At 31.4% G+C, this 20032-nt stretch overlaps 2 protein-coding genes across 10 annotated transcripts in view; one reads left to right on the forward strand and one right to left on the reverse strand.

Annotated features, from left to right (window-relative positions):
* Nucleotides 1–296: 296 nt before the first annotated feature.
* The window catches only part of LOC148304405 (uncharacterized), an 87458-nt gene continuing 67722 nt past the window's right edge, over nt 297–20032 (reverse strand). For all 7 annotated transcript variants that reach the window (XM_088268362.1, XM_088268360.1, XM_088268365.1 and 4 more), the window contains 6 exons: nt 6274–6413; nt 5181–5293; nt 4427–4584; nt 3605–3725; nt 2616–2788; nt 297–1732 (listed from right to left, as the gene is read on the reverse strand). In XM_088268362.1, coding sequence (XP_088124488.1) covers nt 1614–1732; nt 2616–2788; nt 3605–3725; nt 4427–4584; nt 5181–5293; nt 6274–6413 — 824 coding nt within the window. In that variant the 3' untranslated portion in view covers nt 297–1613. The remainder of the gene's footprint in view (nt 1733–2615; nt 2789–3604; nt 3726–4426; nt 4585–5180; nt 5294–6273; nt 6414–20032) is intronic.
* Nucleotides 9525–20032, forward strand: part of LOC148304406 (galectin-7-like) — a 29038-nt gene continuing 18530 nt past the window's right edge. For all 3 annotated transcript variants that reach the window (XR_015838351.1, XM_088268372.1, XM_088268370.1), the window contains exon 1: nt 9525–9649. The gene's annotated coding sequence lies outside the window, so the exon portion shown is untranslated. The remainder of the gene's footprint in view (nt 9650–20032) is intronic.

The raw sequence follows: 20032 nt of genomic DNA on the forward strand, positions 1-20032 counted from the left end.
AATAAATATTATAAAACTATTTTAGGACATTGTTCATTGGAGAATCTACATGGAAATATGTTACAATAGACAACTATGAAAATGATCATAGAAACAAAAATAAAATTTCTGAAAGACATAACGTGTGTTATAAAATGATGAATGTGCATAGAAAATAGGTGACTAAAGATGGCATATAATGGTTGAACATAATATCTATATCAGCTTCACAAGATTCATTGCCTGAGCCAATATGTCAATGCCAATGTCGTTAATTTGCTAACATCATTTTTAGGTGTAGAATAATAATCTAAATATTTTTTTATCTCTTTTCATTAATTGATTCGGCAGTCACTTTGTGGTAAAATCTATCCATTTTTAATTTAGGTCTTACTTAGTAAATACAGCTATTCTTAAAATCAATTGACACGTGTTTCGACGTATTCCGCATCATTTTCAAACACCGTATGTGAAGCTAAGTCTAAATTTGTTAAGAAGTATAGATAAATGTATAAAATCTGTAAATTGAAATGGTAATAAGCTAATCTTTTCAAACAGTTTTGTCTTTATTTATTGCATTGCTCAAGACTGGAAAATACAGATTTGCGACATTGGCATTGACATCGCTATATTATAATTAATATCCCATTCTGCTGGACGCAGGACAAGGATGAAAATAAAACAAAAACTTATAATCAAGCAAGGCATAAAAATTATTTGTTGTAAACATCGTTTCATCAAAATTACTGGTAAATCTTAAAATTAACATTAACTGAGATATCAATTTGGAACACAAGGGGTAAAAAGTTAACTTTAGCAAAATGAAGCAGTTTAGAATATTATGTAGTATGTTTTATTTTATTTATTAATTTACAAAAAAATAGTCAGCTTATTTCTCAGGAGGCAGGAAATTGTTTAAGATGATTAAAAATGTGATTTTTAATTTTCAATGGACACAACTTGTAATATGTTAGAAAGCCAACCAAATACTTAACATATATGTTATAAATAAAATATGTTTATAAATAAAATATCAGCATCCCAAATAATACAACACAATTTTAATTACTATTATTTGGACTTCTGTAATGGAAAACTTAAGAAAAAATGGCCTCAGTCACTTTATATACCCCGTATATAATATTATTGAAATAATAATAGATGCATTTTGCGACTATATGTAAGAAAACAGCACTGTTTTACATATGTGTATATCAGTATATTATTTTGAAAGATTATTGAGGTTGTCTTAGATTGCAATAATTCGAATGGTAATAGAGCTATTGAAGGTGACAGACATTGTCATTGTCATTGGTTAGAGACATTGTGTATCATTCGCACTTCTGGCCGATATTTCAGATCACATTGCATTGTTTTACATCAACTGTGCTCTACATATACACAACACCACAAAGCTATCAGTTTGATACGTTAATGATTAATTTCCAGTAAAAGTAAAAAATTGTACAATTTCGTTGTTACTTAATTGACCGCAGATACAAGAAGGAACATACATATGTATGGCACTCTAAATCAACCACAAAATATATTTGAAAAAAAAAACACAAAGTTCGAGCCGGCTGTATCACTCAGTAGGTATAGTTTTATACATTTTACTTGCGGATGCGATGAAGTTAGTCATTAGCAGGTGGATCCATGGCACAGATGAGAGCTTTCATTACTGCAGCAGCAGCCAGGGAGGCGTACGGCTGCCACTCCTTACCTCTACTTCCATCTTGATAGTCGGATATGCCTAAAAATTATACATAACATTTTTAAATTTCTTCAGTATGTCTTTCAATAATGGTTCGATCACGAAGCAATCGATTTCAAATGCATTAAAAATATTGACACCGAGAAGTGAAAAGCCCAAAGCAATTCTGATTGTTTTAGGTTTTTCACTTCTGTGTCTTCTTCTACTTTTTTCAACCATTATCTGCACCTAATAGCACTGCATCGCACTGGCGTAGTGTTACATTGATAGTAACATGAAGTCGATAATAATGAAGTCCTACGCTTCAGGTGCCAGTACAGATAAATAGTAAATAAATATTAAAAGTGAAATTTTATTTTCCCCCCCCCTGGGAATCAAACCTGGGTCCTCCGGGATGGTAGCCAAACGCGTTAACTACTAAACTATGAAGGTGGACGAAATGCATGTGAGAAAATACCACTACTTTGATAGATATAACATAAACAATTTATTGAAAGGTTTTGACGGTTTATTTGCTGTTAAACTGCGTAGTAAGCCCTCTAAATTGCTCGCATATCGTAGTCATACAGGAGAAAGTGACCAAGTGCATTTTTTACAAAACCGTGATTTTTGATTATTTGACATCTTACTAGCTTAATATTGGCCTGAAATATTCCCAAAGCGATTTTAAAGTTGGATGTGTAATATATTGACTTGTTAAAAATGACTAACTGCATTGATGTTTATTTTCTTGCCAAGCAAAAGTGACTTAAATGGCCCTCCTGAACGTATTACGTCCTGTTAGTTGGTCACTTTCTCCTGTACGACTACGATATATCCAATAAATTTTACAAAGTTATTTCAAGGTTTACAATTTAAAAAAGTAAAGAAAATTTAACTGAAATGATGTAGTCAAGAAAATCAAAGGGTGAGTATGGTTTACCTCGAATGCACAGGAAGGAGTCTCTGCAGTTCCCGATGACGCTGTCCAGGACGGGGTGGAGGGGGGCGGCGAGCGCTACGGCGCTGCAGTGCGTAGCCACGGCCGCGCGTGCTGCTGCCGATACACCGCCTACCCCCACCACGGGGCCCAGTTGCACGCGTCCCCCGCACTCCCTTCACACAGCAACAAAGCATTTAAATATAATATGGAATTTTTGTCCAAAATTTACTCTGATAGAACCATGATTTAATTTTAATGTTACACGTGTGAAAAGTGATCACTTAAACCAGCCTATGACAGTCGTCAGCCCCGTAAATGCCCAGACTTCCATATTCTTCTTCATCTTTGATACGATGTCAAAAATAACATGAAAATAACTCCTATAATTGGAGATAATCCAGATTTGTGAACAAGTATTTGGACACACTCAAAATGTTGTGAACCATGATTATCTAGGTTTTCAAGCAATCTCAAAAATAATTTTAAGAGAAAAATACCAAATTATGTATTGCTGGGTACGGCAAAGATAGACAAATAAATATAGATGAGGAGATATATTTTATAAATTCTAAATCATACTAATAAGATATTTTAAAAAAATCAATGATTTTTTTAATTGCAATATAATATAATATGTATACAATATTACAATTGAAATTGCGAAAGTTATTAAACATCCAAACGAATTGATCTCAAAAAAATGTAGATAAACTTAGTGAATTTTTGCAGTATGCTCGTGATATATAATAAATATGACAGCTTTGAAAATAACATATTAAAATTTTGCTAAAAAAATAAGCGGATACACTTTTCTCTAAATTTTACATCAAATGCATAACCAGCTCCATCTGCATATAGATGGTACATATACAATTAGTTATGAGAAGACAAATAAACAGCGAGCTTAGTTCTCATATAGAAAATCTATATTCCAAACAGTCAACTAATTACCAATTATTTTGTTTGTTTATGAAAACAAGAAAACTTACGTGACATTGTTGTTATGCGTTGGAGTTGGGTGGGCTACTTCGATCATTCCCTGTTCTCCCAGGGACATGTATAGCTTATCTGTGTCAGCATCCGGAATCTCAATACCTAGTGCCTTGGTTCCTGGAATGCAAAGTTAATTATGTATGTATAATCTTCCTATATGCAAACATCCAATATAAGAGATGCAACAAATTGGTCAAGTAACTAAATTTAAGATTACAAAGTACTTCATTTTAATAACATAACTGGATTCAATAAAGGAACAAAATAAGGAAAATGCATGCATTTATTTATTTAGAGTTTGAAAATCATCAAATCTATTTATTGGTGTACTTTAAACTTTGCTATCATTTCATTACTTGATTCGGCAGTCACTTTGTGCTAAAATCTTTCCATTTTTAATTAATATTTTGCTTAGCAAATATCACTATTTCTTAAAAATCTACTGTGTTTTAATCATTTTCGATACAATGTTTGAAAATGATGCGGAATGCATCGAAACACGTGTCACAGTAGATTTTATGAAATAGTGGTATTTACTACGTAAAAAATTGATAAAAAAAAAAAAGCATGTCCCATAAATCAACCATATTTGAATTAAGGTAAGCTTGATTCTGTTAAAAGAATACTGAAAGTTTTCCACAATTTTTTTAATTGATAAAGGTATTGTAATGGTTTTTTACAACAGCAAAAATCCTTAATATACAAATCTCCAGAAAAGTTTATATTTGTTCATTTAGATATCCTTATTTGGAGTGCAATATGTAGTGGTCATCATGATGGCAGTTCACTTTAAAGATGTTAGTCAAAGTTTTACCAACCTTCTTCTATATATTTTAGCCAGGGAGCCTCAGACTGGGAGTATAGCTTTTCAGATAATTCTATGAGTCCTGTGTCCTTTGGTTTGTATGGTCGAGTCTCAAAGTCATAACCTCCTAATGTATTGGGTTTTGCTTTTTCACAGTAGACATACATGTACCTAAAAACAATAAAATAGTTATTTTGGGTTAACGACATCAAAGAAGTGAAAAAACATTTATGTGGAAAAAATAGAGATTCAATTATGCAATAATGCTTATTATGTCTTTTATTAATGTAGTGCTGAATATAGAAAAATACTAAGTCTATAACAAGCCGTGTATATAGTGGTGTGTGTTCCATATAAGCACATAAACAGTGTACTTACACTACTTAAGTGAAAAATATACAAAAAGATGTGCTGTTACAGTATTTTCTGCCATGTGTGCATTTACTAAAATATGCGATTAGCTAAATTTAAAATAGTAAAAAAAACTGCATGTTTGCTCAGTTACCTTTCAAAAACAAAAAATATGCATTTTTAGATATTTCAAACTTGAACAAAGGTCTGAATAAATCTTTGGCAATTTTTGTACGTTACTTAATACTATACTGCCTATCCAGATTAAAAACATTGAAAATGCCAATGGGTGTATGTATATGTAAAGATCTTTTCTGTACAGATGAAGCTGGAATCATGTATGCACAAATTTTGGGCAGATTAATTTAATTTCATTTCTGTTGTATTATTTTTACTAAAACATGAGGAATACTCACTTATTATTGCCATCAGGGGTGGAGACTACAACATCTCCCAATCTAACATGCCGACTGTAGTCCGTATAGTGAGGGACACCTCCTGCTACTCCCACCAGTAGTACATGGTCAACCTAGAATCAACAAATGACTGAAGAACTCTTTCCAACTAGGATTAAAGGAGATGTTCATCTACAATCCTGCCTCTTCTGAATTAAATATTTCATTAGACATTCACTTCTTCACTTCAAACCGTTATCTGCACCCGTGCATAGGGCACTCCATTATATAAAAGCAGTGTTATCTTGATCGTTAACACATGAAGGAAAGGTCATATCGCTCACTCCTTTCAAGAACGTCATAAATCAAAATTCGTCAATTTTCAGCTGGGCATGTTTTCGGAATGCCCAGAAAATTTACTATATCCCAGCAGAAGCGGCATATTTTTAACTTAATATTTACCCGCCACAGGGCAGAAAGTGTTGTTTTTGCATTTTGAAGAAAAGGTATTATTTAATTATTTTTTTAAATAAACTAAATATTTTTCAAATGGAGAAAAAACCTTCAGGTTTTACTTAATAAGATCTGTTGCACAGTAAAAAGTTCAAAAAGTGGCATGAGATATATTTTTAATACATTGCATTATATTTTTTAACTTTAAAAACGTTCTCCAGAAAAATCAAGTTTATTTTTATTTTTTTGATTTATGACGTTCTTGAAAGGAGTGAGCGATATGTTAACGATCAGCCCTCTGCTTCGGGTACGGAGGTGGACATAATTAATTCAAAACATTGCTCAAACTCCATAATTTTTCTAAGCTTAATTTGGAAAACAAGCTTGCGAAAAGTTTTACAAGTAAAAAAGATTTTACTTTATTTTATTTTTTAGTTTAAGGAATAACACGCAGAGAGATAATCTCTATAGAGGCTTGTCTGTATGTAAGACAGTAAGAATAGGGACGGTAAATGTGAAAAATACATCACAAACACCCAGAACAATTGAAAATAAATCTTCCTTGAATTTATTTTGCACTTGGCGGGAATCGAACTTGCGACGCCAGTTTCAATGAGAGTTTGGAGACACCTGTATGTTTTCTAGGATTTTCAGGTTATACCTTTTGGAAGGTGCCAAGCAGTCTTGTGGTTGTATTGCCAGCGGCTGTCATGGCTTCCCACGTGTGGCCAAGAGATGGCAGCTTGGTGCTGACAACTCGATGTGCTCCAATGTTACCAAGGGTGTATACATTCGACTCTCCTATTTAAACAAAACAAAGTCCATTAGAAATTGTATAAATGTTAAGTCAAGATTTAGAAACCATAGATACATATTTTCAACTCCTCAACAGAAGGGCATGTGATATTTTTAAGTTCCATCATAAAACTTATAATTCAACTAGTAAGAAAGTAAATTAATAAGGAAGATATTGTCAAGGAGTTAGTGTATACCGAAATTAATTTTTGACTCACAAACACAAATATTAGATAATAATCTTATATTTTCATGGCTGCTTATTTTTCTTAAGTGTTCTTGTAAGTGTATTTTAATAAAAATTAAACACTTGAATAATCCACTTAATTGAGTTTTATTTTTATTTACGACTAGTTTCGAAAACGACAATTGTTTTCATCTTCTGGTACAAATTAAAACTAAAAGTTAAAACTAACAGTTTTAATTTGTACCAGAAGATGAAAACAATTGTCGTTTTCGAAAACTAGTCGTAAATAAAAATAAAACTCAATTACGTGGATTATTCAAGAGTTTAATTGTTATTTAAATAATCATGTCATTCCACAAAGTTAATGCCGAATCAATAATTAATATTCTTGTAAGTGATTATACCGGATGAAAGAAGACATCAGCATTTCTTGCAGCATTCATTATAAAGGCAACATTAGGTTTAAATATTTTCGAATACAATAATGATATCAACATGATTGCAAGGATCAACCTGAACGATTTCATAAAACATGTAGATAAACCAGAAAATATTATTAGCAAAGGTTTTTAAAAAAAAGCATTTAAAATGTAATGTTATAAATCATTTACATTAAAAGCTTTTTACATTGTGCACATAAATATGCGAATATTTAATTAAATATTTAATCTTCATATGATACATTATTTTTATTATTTGTACAATTAATAGATTTTAAAATTTGTAATACTAGAAATGGATCGATATAGGTATGAATATATATGTATATCTTATATATGGAGTATAAGGTTTTATGAAAAAATATGACTGTGCGATGATGAAAACAACACAAGGTGCACAAAACAAAACACGTAACATGATTATTATTTTCCATTACCAAAATTTAAGAATAAAAAAAAAACATTTTTTTTTGTCTAAAAAGCTGGCTTTTGTGCGGCTTTACTGTTGCGTTTAGATAATTCAGGAGAATGAGGTGATAGAAGACAAAAGTGTAGAAAATAATTGTTATTATTGACTTTTTGTACATTTCACTATTAACCCTAGATTACGGGACATTCGTAAAATTTACGATGGACATCCAATCTGTGGGGAGCACCGAGGCAACACATGTAAAGAATGTAGTGACAACTAGCGCTACATTATTTGCATGTCCTTAGATTTTACCAATACAATTACAAATTATTACTAAAGTGAGGAATATTCTCAAAGAGGTCATTCTCAGGAATATTCTCAAAAATACATGTGTCCGTCGAGTTCAAATTACCATATCAAAAAAAAGTAAGTTGATTTTATTAGAATATATATAATTTGATACAGTTTTATTTCTAATCACGCTTTTTTTATGAATGAACCGTCAATGAAATAAATAAAGTGCATAAATTATTTTAAATCAAAGCGTTTATTATTATAATTAAATTTTTATCGAATTTGTGTAAAATTTGTATAATCCAATAATCTATGACTAATTTATATCAAAATATGATTTACGATTCTAGTAGTTTTTGTTAAAGCTTTTTTGCCTTACATGGCTAAACTGTAATACTATAGCAAGGCGACACAGCTATCACAAAATGTAACAAAAAACAAATCGCGTTTTGATGAATATTAATAATAATAAATTATAATCTCACACTAAGAAACGAGCTGTATTTTCGTATGTGCAGCGGAATTTCGTATGCAGCGGAAATTGAATATTGTTGCGTAATATTTCTGCTATTGTGTCCGCAAAATTATCATAAACAAGTAATATTAATTGTAACATTCCTTCTCGCGTCAATGAATCCGTCGAGATATGCTTCCCGCCGTATTCTTCACCCGTAACTTCCAACATCACCTTAAACTAATTTTAAACTTGTACGAAGTTTGATGTTACCAGTTATGAGCAGCAAATATTTTTTTTCTCTAAATCAAATTATTTTTAACGTTAGTAAAATGTCGCGAAACATTTGAAATTTAACATTTTTCAATTATCTACGAGAATAAATAGCTCCACTGCTAAAATTAGCAGCAGTTTCACGAATACATATACTCTCTCAAACCTGTTAAAAAAAATTAAAAATATATACAGAAATTATTATTCGGTCTTTTTATAAAAAAAAAAACATTTTTTTTTTAAATATTTGATAATTGATTCATGTCAATGTATAAATAAAAAAGAAAACAATAAATTTTTTCCCTCAAATATTTTATTAATTGTATTATTTTTCACAAAAATTGTTATATGTTTTGTTTTGTGGTAAATTATTAATATTATTTTGAAAGAGGGAAAGCGAACTAAGTAAAAAATGTACTTTAACTTAATATATGTTTTTTTTAAACGTAAATGGTAGTACATTTCAATATGATTTATGTGAATTTAAAATCAAACTCTAAAGAAAACTAGATCGATGTATTAAAATTATCGATGAGTTAAAATTTAAAATGTATAAAGTAATAATAATATTGTAAATGAAAATTTACAAACGGATTTCGATATTGTTAGCAAGATTATTTCAGCAGCAGTATTATTGAAGCGGTACGCGTCACCATACAACTAAAAGCGAATAACTACAAAAAAAAGTATTTTGCATACCGCTCATAACTGAGCTTCTATTGACGCTAGGCATAACAGAGATATGAGAACAGCAGCAATGCCTAGGGGACTCGAAGTTGCATACCCGCTGTCGTATTAGCTTGTGTAACTTGGACACTTAATTTGTACGAGTTCATTGAGGTCTAACACCATGTATACTCGTAATAATTATTTAAAAAAATATTTTTCAAAGTATTTCTTGAAATCGTCTTACAAGGCACGAGGCGACTTGTTTGACAACATTTTTGCGTAACTAATCATTATCAATTTGCCAGCTACAGAGTTTTAGCGGTGTGGTGACGCCAAACAATATCTAGATTAAGTCATGTTTTATTACGCCCAAACACGACCTAAAACTGGGCACACGGCTCTCGGCTCCGCAGGTAGGCGCGGATCTTTAGTAAAGCCGGTTATCAGCTGGTGCCAACAGCCGCGCGCGAAGACGTCCATACGAACATATTTTGTCTCGAACTCTTGTCGCAGGTACGTGCGCATTTATTAATTTGTTTCTAAAGCAAATATTTAGCGGGCTGGAGTACTCGTACGACACGACGCGACACTGTTTTCCGACGACTTAACCTTAATTTACGCTGCAAAATGACTCAAAGAACAACAATCAACTTGCAGGCTGCGATTTGAAATGTACAAACCTTCTTAGAAGCGTAGGCGGACTAAATATTTATAAAAGAACAAATGGAAACATTGAGCTCGTACACAAGGCATTTAAAGCTTGGACAATCATTACATCTAAAATAAGTTAACGTGTTATAAGCGAATATTTATATACAACATTTTGAGTGTGTCCAAATACTTGTTCACAAAATCTGGATTATCTCCAATTACAGGAGTTAGTTTCATATTATTTTTTGACATCTCATCAAAGATGAAGAAGAATATGGAAGTCTGCCCAGACTTCCATATTCTTCTTCATCTTTGATGAGATGTCAAAAAAATGATTATTTGTATTGTAAAACGCCCCTAAATTGTATGACTTTTAGCAGAATATAACCTTCACACAAACACAAAATACTGTGTACCGAAACGGTGTGGTTATTTTATTATTTGAACGTTTTTATTGTATACGAAATATAAGGTACGTGATATATCTAAATGAGTACTATTATTTTAATTTTTTTTATAAAGTAATATATTTTATGTAATTGTTTTAAGTGACATTTGTTAAAAATTATCAAGTGAAACTGTGAAATAGATATCTGTGATTAAATTTAAATCTCAGATACTGAATCGTTTTTTTTACTGCACAAAACGATATATGTAGACATTTGTAAAATATCACACAAACGATTAAGATCATTTGTAGTCAAATAAATGATAATGTATGACAGTTATTATTCTTTTAATTTTGCGAACTTACTATAAGGAATTTGATCGTGTAATATAATAAAGGGTCCGCCAAATAACTTTTTTTTTTTGAAAAAAGGGCGCAAAACATCGAGTGTAGCTTCGGCTGTGTGGCACGTAGCGCCGTCCTGTTGAAACCAAATGTTGCCAATATCCTCCTCTTCAATTTTTGTGAACAAAAATCCGTTCAACATGGCCCGATAACGATCGCCATTGACTGTAACGGCCACTCCTTGCTCATTTTCAAAGAAAAATGGCCCAATTATGCCTCTGGACCAAAATCCGCACCAAACAGTGACTCGTTTTGGGTGTACCGGCTTTTCAATGTATGCGTGCGGGTTTTCTGTGCCCCAAATACGACAATTTTGCTTGTTTACATACCCGCCAAGATCAAAATGAGCTTCATCCGAAAAGATGATTTTTTTGGCAAAATCGGCATCTTCTGTAAGTCGATCGCAGGCCCACTCAGCGAAGCGAAAACGCATTGGATGGTCAGTTGGCTTCAACTCCTGAACCAATTGGACTTTGTATGGCGTCATACCAAGGTCTTTATGCAAAATTCGTCTCAATGATGTCTCCGAAATGTTCAATTGTTGAGAACGACGGTGAATTGATGTTGATGGCGCTTCACGCACACTTTCTGCCACAACATCGATATTCTCGGGTGTACGCACTGTTTTTGGCTTTTCACGCTTTGGTTTATCGATGAGGATGCCAGTTTCTTTCACTTTTTTCACAAGATAACGAACATACGGAGCTGACGGTGCTTCTCTTCTTCCAAAAACCGTACGCAATTTTCGCACACATTCTGCAACATTACCATGATTTTCAAAGTAATGTCGCAATATTTCCCAGCGTTGTTCAAGCGTATACACAACCATATTCGCTCAGCGGAAGGATAAAACTAATTATCTGTCAAATCAGACATGAGCTAAGTGTTACCATTCACGAAATAAGCACTAGTTGAAAAAAAAAACTTTAGATGGCGGACCCTTTAATAGGCATGTGAGGATTATCAACACATTTAAAAAATAAATTTAAATGACTCTATTCTGCAAACTTGCATACAATTATTACATAGTCGGTTTAATATAACTTTTCGAATAACAGAGGTCGATTGAAACCGTAGAATAATATTTAATATACACACAAAAGTATTGATATCCAATAAATTCCACGCGAATATAATGCGGTCATCTCTTCTTTGAGTTAAGACATATTCAAAAGTGGTGACTACAAGTCGTAAATATACATTGTTTTGATAAACAATTTTACAGCCTTATAAAACAGAGTATATTGTCACTTTACACGCGAATTCCCGGTAAACTTACACATGAAAAAAAGAAATAATAAAGATCAAATGATGTAATATACTTATATGGCATTTGAAACAATTGATATTCAATCAATTCTACGCGAATGCAATGTGGTCATCTCTATTTTGTGTAAGACGTATTCTGTGACTACAAGTCGTAAATATAAATTGTTTTCTTAAATGAATTTACAGCGATATACAACAGAAAGTACTGTCACTTTACACGCTAATTCCCAGTATGAGATGCCTGAATGTATGAAGGATGAAAAGAGTCGGAAAGAATTCAAAAATAGATGTTTTATATACTGTAAAAAGGTATAAATTAAGTGTTAAAAATAGTTTATATTACCATAAATGCATATATGTATACATATTTATCTGAATTCCTAAAATATTACGACTTTTTACCATTGATATAGGCAAAAAAAAACAACATCTCGAAACAATTTATAAATATTTATGATACCGTAAAAAATGCATCTCTGTAATAATTTTTAAGAAACGTCTGAGACATTACTATCTATCATTAGAATCCTAACTGTCCATCAAACCTCATATCTTAGTTTTTCCCTCTACCTCCTTCCCTAAACGCCCTTTTTCCTTTGCCTTCCTTATTATCATGGGTTTGTAATGTTCAAGCACTATCTACCCTCTGATTGCAAACAACTTTGAAAGATATCAAACGTTTTGACCAGTATCACTAGTATGTTTTTGTTTGATTGGAAGATATTGCGTTTTAGCAATAAGACCGCCAATGTACTTACTTATTTTCTGTTCATGGTGTTTAAATAAATAAATACCTACAGACCTTCCTCATTTGAAACAAAACTATGTTATTTTAAGTGAATGCAAAAATTATATATCGTTGCGCAATATTGTTGTGTTATATATTCGTAATATTAGGCTAAAAGTCGATGACGTGAAAGTAATCAAAATTCCCAAATAACGCCTACTGCGTGTATAAAAACTGACCACGCTTTCCATACCTTTGCAGGAAAGTTCTAAAAAGGATTGAAATAATAGTATAACACATTTCAGCAGAATTGCGGAAATATTTGAGTAATATTTATTAAAATTTAAAATTAGATAAATGACTTAACTTTGTCAAGCGATTTGAACAGGAAATTGGAAAATAAATATAATATTTTTTAGTGACGGAAATAGATCACTTCCTTACCGAGAATTTAAAAAATGACTGTCAAGATTTTTATCGATATTTCAACATAGAGATAAAGAAAAAAGCCTGTTGATATGGGAGTCAGAATATGGAAGGCTTACGACCTGTCTTTGGTTGTTTTAAGTGATTTATTTATACACTGAAACATTTTTTGAATATATATATTTACTAAACTTCTTGTACATAATAAATGTACATTAGCGGATTTATTGCTAAGAAGCAATACCTTACAACCAACCGAACCTTATTATGCACCATTATATCCATGATTGACAGCCGTATTACTCGAATTTGGTAAAGTTGTAAATGTGCTTCTATTGAGAACATCAATTTTTCAAATAAGACTTCGCTTACGACATCTATGGTGGAAATTAGTAAGTTAGCAGAAACCTCTACGAAATGTATATAAGGTTATATTTTCGAATGGTTTTATATATTAGGAGACGCCTTGAATTAATGCCATGAAGTTTTTTTTTATTATTCATTAACAAAACATGTGTAAACATGTTAAAACATTGAATAACAAAGCACGTTCTTTCAATGACCTGTCGCAAAATTAGCATTCGTGCTATCGTCTGCCTCGTAAGATGATGTAAGTTGTGAGCAGAGGCGTGCATTCTATATAGGCAGAAAAGCAGTGCATACCCTGGATTACTCGCGTTCCATAAAGAAACTCGAGCAATGCCTACTATGCCTTATCTTTACCCAACCCTACTGCCTACCCTAATTAACCTTTCCCTTAAGGTGCTAAAACAAAAGGTGCTGATTTTTTCACAAATTATTTCCGTCGCTGCAAATGAATAACTTTATATTATAATACTTTTGCGTAATACGTTATTTTCAAAAACTCTGTGCACGCCACTGGTTGGAAGCATACTCAAGTAAAGTGTGATATCATTAACTAAAGGAGTAAATGATAAACTGAAAAAAAACTGCATAAAGCGATGCATAATTATATTATAAGTAACTTTTCCAATGTTATCATCTGTTTTTTTTACCATATTTCGAGTGTGTCCAAAATTTTGTTTACGGATTCTGGATTTGTTCCACATATCGCTCACTCCTTTCAACAACGTCATATATAAAAAACTTGATTTTTCAGGAGATCGTTTTTAAAGTTTAAGAATATACTAAAATGTATTGTAAATAAATATCAAGCCACTTATTGAACTTTTTACTGCGCAACAAATCTTTTTAGGTAAACCTGAAGGTTTTTTCTTCATTTGAAAAATATTAAGTTATTTAAAAAAAAAAAAATTAAACAATACCATTTCTTCAAAATGCAAAAACATCACTTTTTGCCATGTAGCGGGTAAATATTAAGCTAAACGTATGCCGCTTTTGATGGAATTTAGTACATTTTTTGGGCATTCTGAAAATATGCACAACTGAAAATTGACGATTTTTGATATATGACGTTGTTGAAAGGAGTGAGCGATGTGAGTTAAGTATATCAAGACTTTATTAATTAATCTAACATACATTTCATGGAAGTTTCTGCTGATATGAAACTTATTTTAACCATAAACGTAAAAAAGTAGAATATAAAAGATTGCTTCGATTGAAGTTCAAATATAACTTCCTAAAGTGATCCACAGCATTTTCGGTGCGTCCAAATCCTTGTTCAAAATCTGGGTTTCTCCTTGAGGAGTTATTTTTACATTTTCGACATTTCAACATAGATGAAGAAGAATACTTTTTCACCACTGAGCAGTGTGGTTGTCGATCATAAGTAGAATGGTGTATGTTACACTTGTATAAAGTGATCACATAAACCAGTCTATTGCACGTCGTAAGACCTGTAAATATCTAGAATTCCATATTCTTCTTCATCTATGATGTGAAAAATATAAAATGATCACTTAGACCAGCCAATGATAGATCGTAGGCCCTGTAAATGCGCAGACTTCTTTATTATTCTTCACCTATGTTTGAGACACCAATAAAAAAAGTTAAACAATGTTTTAAAAAGTTTGTAAAACTACTTTGTTGACGGGCGGTGTTTTGATAAGTAGATAAGAATGTTTATCTTTGTTTTAAAAGTGATGAACGAGGAAATGAGTAGTCAGAAAATCGGGAAAAGATGCGCTATTCATTGGAAACGTATGAAAAAGTAGGAATGCGAATTGAAGTTAATTGTTTCAAGGTAACAGGAGATATATAACATATTACGTGAATTGAAAACATGTGTTACTGTAATGTAAGCAAGACGTGTATGAATAACGTAAAACAGTATGTACACGAAGACATTAGCATGATAGCGATAACAGTAGCGTGGATCGTACTTAAAGGGTTACAAAAAAAGAAATACCGTAAAAAATACAGTTTATGCACCACTGGTTTTTTTGATGTGAAAAATGTTAGAATAAAAAATAAAATCAAAGAAAATTAACACAACGGTTAAACTTCGATATAACGGACCTCTATTTAACGAGTTTCGGATACAACGGACAAAAATCCGGTCAAATGTAAAAAAATATCAAAACGTCCTAGTAATATTTTTCATGCTTAAATTCAAGTGACCCCGCATGTAAACAATTTTAAGAGGCCATAATAGTCACAAATTATGTCTCAAAACTTCAAAATTGCTAGCAAAACTTGATTCCTTTTTCAAAGCAGGATTACCGAAAGCAAGCGCGTCGATATCAAACACCGACGTCACTTCACGACGAGTGTCCGAAGACTATAAATAGAATTTTGCTTGTGTTTTGTATTGTTTATTTATATCTAAATGTGTTCATATTTTTAAGAAAAGTCTGATTTAATTTAAACCTATTTTTATATTACGGACTTTCGGGTTAAACGGACAACCCCTCGCCCCAATAAGTCCGTTATATCGAGGTTTTACTGCATCTATAAATATTCAAGCATGTCTTTCCTGGAAAATCAAGTTATTTTAAAAAGGATTCGAGCATTCTGTAGCAATATTCAATAAGATTTTACACCTGTTTAAATACGAACACCTAATGATCTCAATAAACAATAGTAATATGCCAACATATGTAGCACAGCTAACTTCATCATTTATTTTTCTTAGCACGAGGTACATATGTACATACGAATTTACATGTGTGTGTATAATGTACATTGACAGGTAAGATAATGTTTATTACCAACGGGTGGTAATCTATTTCCAGAAACATTACGTCACCTGAAGGCCTTACTCGCAATAATAGAATTAATTAAGCGTCCGGCTGCGTTGAGAGCCGGTCGTCACTTCACGCCCGATTTGAAAAAAAAGATTTTTTTAAGAATACATATTGAAACAATATTTTTATATTTCTTTTAACTCTTCGCCTTTCAATAAATCTTTTCTTTTCAAAACCGTATATTTATTTCAAGGAAAAACTTATTTTTTTAATTCTAAAATAGCGTTTTCAACAACAATTTCAAATACGTAAAATGTAACTTGGAATTAAAGAAAATTAAGATGCGGGCTGTCGATTATCCTGCCTTCCATAAATAGCTATTCAAATATTATGAATCTTCAATATTCTTGAATATTCAAAAGAAAATGGTGGTTAATAACCGAGAGACCTCACATTCGAAAGTTTGATTTCTTTCCCCTGTAAAATTTCTCGATATTCAGTAAGAATAGCTCTGCATTTAGAAAATTAAATAAAAATTAAATATTATCTAGTCTTAGGCTCACAGAAATAGTATGAAATATAAATATTTGTGTAAATAATAAAAACACAAATACTTCTCTTTTATTAATAAAAAAGATAATGCATTTTAAAATTTATGATTAAAAAATAATTTTGGGGACTAAACATTGTTTGTAGTTGTAGTCTATAGTTGACCTGACGAGGAAATGGTTATTCTGAAACCGGTACTAGTGAAGTAGAATTTTAAGCGGTATTACACAAAGTGAACGATGAACGATATTGAGGTGTTGAACTTTATTTAATTATAATTAAAATGTAACATTGTTTTAAAATCACTATAAATATTTTATTATAACTTAATTATAATGTCTACCGGTTTACCTTCTTGATAAAGAAGCGGTTAGCTTAAAAACCGGTAGACATTATAATTAAATTGTAATAAAATATTTATAGTGAATTTAAAACAAAGTTACGTTTTAATTATAAAATGGAAAATCACTAGGTTAGTGCTTCAAATATAAATTATATTTGTTTAATTACTTGAGGGGTTTTCCAAACTTCTGACTGCTTTCTTCCACTTTGAATAAAACACAAATAAATAACGAAAATGATTTTAAATACAATTGTAAATTTTATTCAAGACTTCAGTTTCGTACATTGAGTAAGAAATTCGAGGTAACTATGTAAAAAAAACTCCTAAGCGGATAAACCCAGATTCGTGAGTAAGGATTTGGACACACTCAAAATGTTGTAATCATTTTTTGTTTTTCACTTTTTTCCCTAATAAAATATTTTTAAAATTTTTATATATTTATTATAGTTACATTTTTTAGCGCAATTTAATACAATTTCTAGTAAATACAATCTTATAATTTTAGTTGCGTTCAGCCCCTCCAAAAGAGACTGAGCTCTTGTGCTCGGAGAGGGACCTTTTTGTTCTTTTTTTTATTGATAGTATCATGTTATACATTTGAAAAAATATTAGTGGGAAACATATATTGTAATGCGGTATAGGGAGTTATCTTGTTTAGTTTTCTATTGTATAGAAAACTAAACAAGATAAGTCCTTCATTTATTATTAATATCATTAATAATATTATAAATAATTTAATACCATTAAAAATATTATTAATTATACTATGCCATTGATAATATTACTAAGATAAAATCAATACACTATTGTATCCAGGTTATTGTGATCCCCACACAATAGTACCTAAGGGGTTTTAAAACAAAATTGCAAATGTCTAATCTCTGTTTCATCGTACTGGTTTTTCCCATTCGAGGGGCGAATGGTGAATATATCGCTCACTCCTTTCAAGAACGTCATAAATCAAAAATCGTCAATTTTCAGTTGTGCATGTTTTCGGAATGTCCAGAAAATGTACTATATCCCAGCAAAAGAGGCATATTTTTAACTTAATATTTACCCGCTACAGAGCAGAAAGTGTTGTTTTTGCATTTTGAAGAAAAGGTATTGTTAAATGATTTTTTTTTTAATATACTAAATATTTTTCAAGTGGGGAAAAAACCTTCAAGTTAAAATGATCTGTTGCACAGTAAAAAGTTTAATAAGTGGCTTGATATGTATTTTTAATACATTGTATTATATTTTTAAACTTTAAAACCGTTCTCCTGAAAAATCAAGTTTTTTGATTTATGACGTTCTTGAAAGGAGTGAGCAATATCGTTTTTGCGTCAAAGTCGAGAAATATTTTGTAATTACAGCCTTTATATGTTGAAAGAAAAGTAACTTAAAATAATGTTATCCACCACCATCATCCATCACACAGAAAAGTAAAAACACATCATGGTAGGTACATATTATTTACATAAATATAGACATTCAATATAAATAGACGTTTCATAGATAAAACGAGAGATTTGTTTATAACAAAACATATATCAACTTGAAAATATCGGTGATTAAGAATAAACAATGATTTCCTCAAAATTGAATTGGAATTATTGCCGTTAAAATATTATATTAGGTAATATAGATTTATTTACATATAAATTCATGGACAATATGAAATACATCAAATCACATAGAAAACACGTAAATGATAATATTCTTATAGACCAGAAGCAAAAGTGACCCTCAACCAACCCAAAACGTATATACACCACGTGAGAAAAAAAACAGTCGAATCACAAAACCTTTTCCTGGAAATTTAAAAGCTCGGACTATAAAAACTCTGTAGCTCAAAGCGATAATATTTATTAAATTAGGTTATTTAACTTTGAAATAAATCGGTAGATATATATTTTATAACGAAAAAAAAATAAAGACGGTTTTTCAGTCGGCTGGCATTTCACCATTTACGTTTGGCAATTACATTCCCAAAAGAATCGACTTTTTTCAGTTCAAAATGGTACTCTGGACTAATTGAAGTCTCTGAAGATGGCATATGATTACATTTTAATGTAACTTTCGAGCTTTACTATACTTTTCCCTGTTTGATTTCATTTGTAATACAGCAAACATTTTCTTTCTTATTAACAACTTATTTATCTTTTGTAATATTCTGAATTGTCCGCCTCCGTAGTGTAATGGTCAACACGCTCGGCTACCGTTCTGGAGGTCCCGGGTTCGATTCCCAAGGGGGGTAAAATAAATATAAGTGATTTTTTCACTGTAATATTTATTCAATATCACCCTGGACTGGTACCTGAAGCGGAGGGCTGATCACCTTTCCTTCATGTGTAAACGATCAAGATAACACTTCGTTTATATGACGTAGTGCCCTATGCACCATTGGGGTGCGGATAAGGGTTTTATTTTATTTTTTCATAATATTTTGAATTGGTGCTAGAAAACAGGAATCAAGTTGTAGTAGAGAGGAAGGCATATGAGCCTTAAAACGTTAATTTGTGACACAAGGACACAAAACTCAATTGTGCCAAAAAGGGGGTTTATAGGTTTCACCGGAGAGGTTGATGAAATCGATCTGAACCAGTCTACCTCGTTTAAAAACCGTTAAGAATAATAAACCATGATTGGCGAATTACAACAAGCGAATAATGGCATCCTGAGATTAAGTTTATTGGTCCTTGGTAAACATATCGAATCATCGATTGAAACTCAAGATATTAAATCTCAGAGTACGTTAAGATTTAAATATGATCGCTTTTTATTTGATTTTGATGCTACTTGATAGGTATTTCAACTTGATATGAAACATCGCTCACTCCTTTCAACAACGTTGTTAGTATATCAAAAAACTTGATTTTTCAGGATATCGTTTTTAAAGTTTAAAAATATAGTAAAATGTATTGAAAATAAATATCAAGCCACTGATTGAACTTTTTACTGTGCAACAGATCTTTTTAGGTAGAACCTGAATGTTTTTTCTCCATTTGAAAAATATTTAGAAAATTTGAAAAAATAATTCAACAATACC

Source organism: Brachycentrus maculatus, unplaced genomic scaffold, assembly GCF_059751285.1.
Source record: "Brachycentrus maculatus isolate JH-2025_06_01 unplaced genomic scaffold, ASM5975128v1 h1tg000322l, whole genome shotgun sequence".
In the NCBI taxonomy this organism is placed as follows: Eukaryota; Metazoa; Arthropoda; class Insecta; order Trichoptera; family Brachycentridae; genus Brachycentrus; species Brachycentrus maculatus.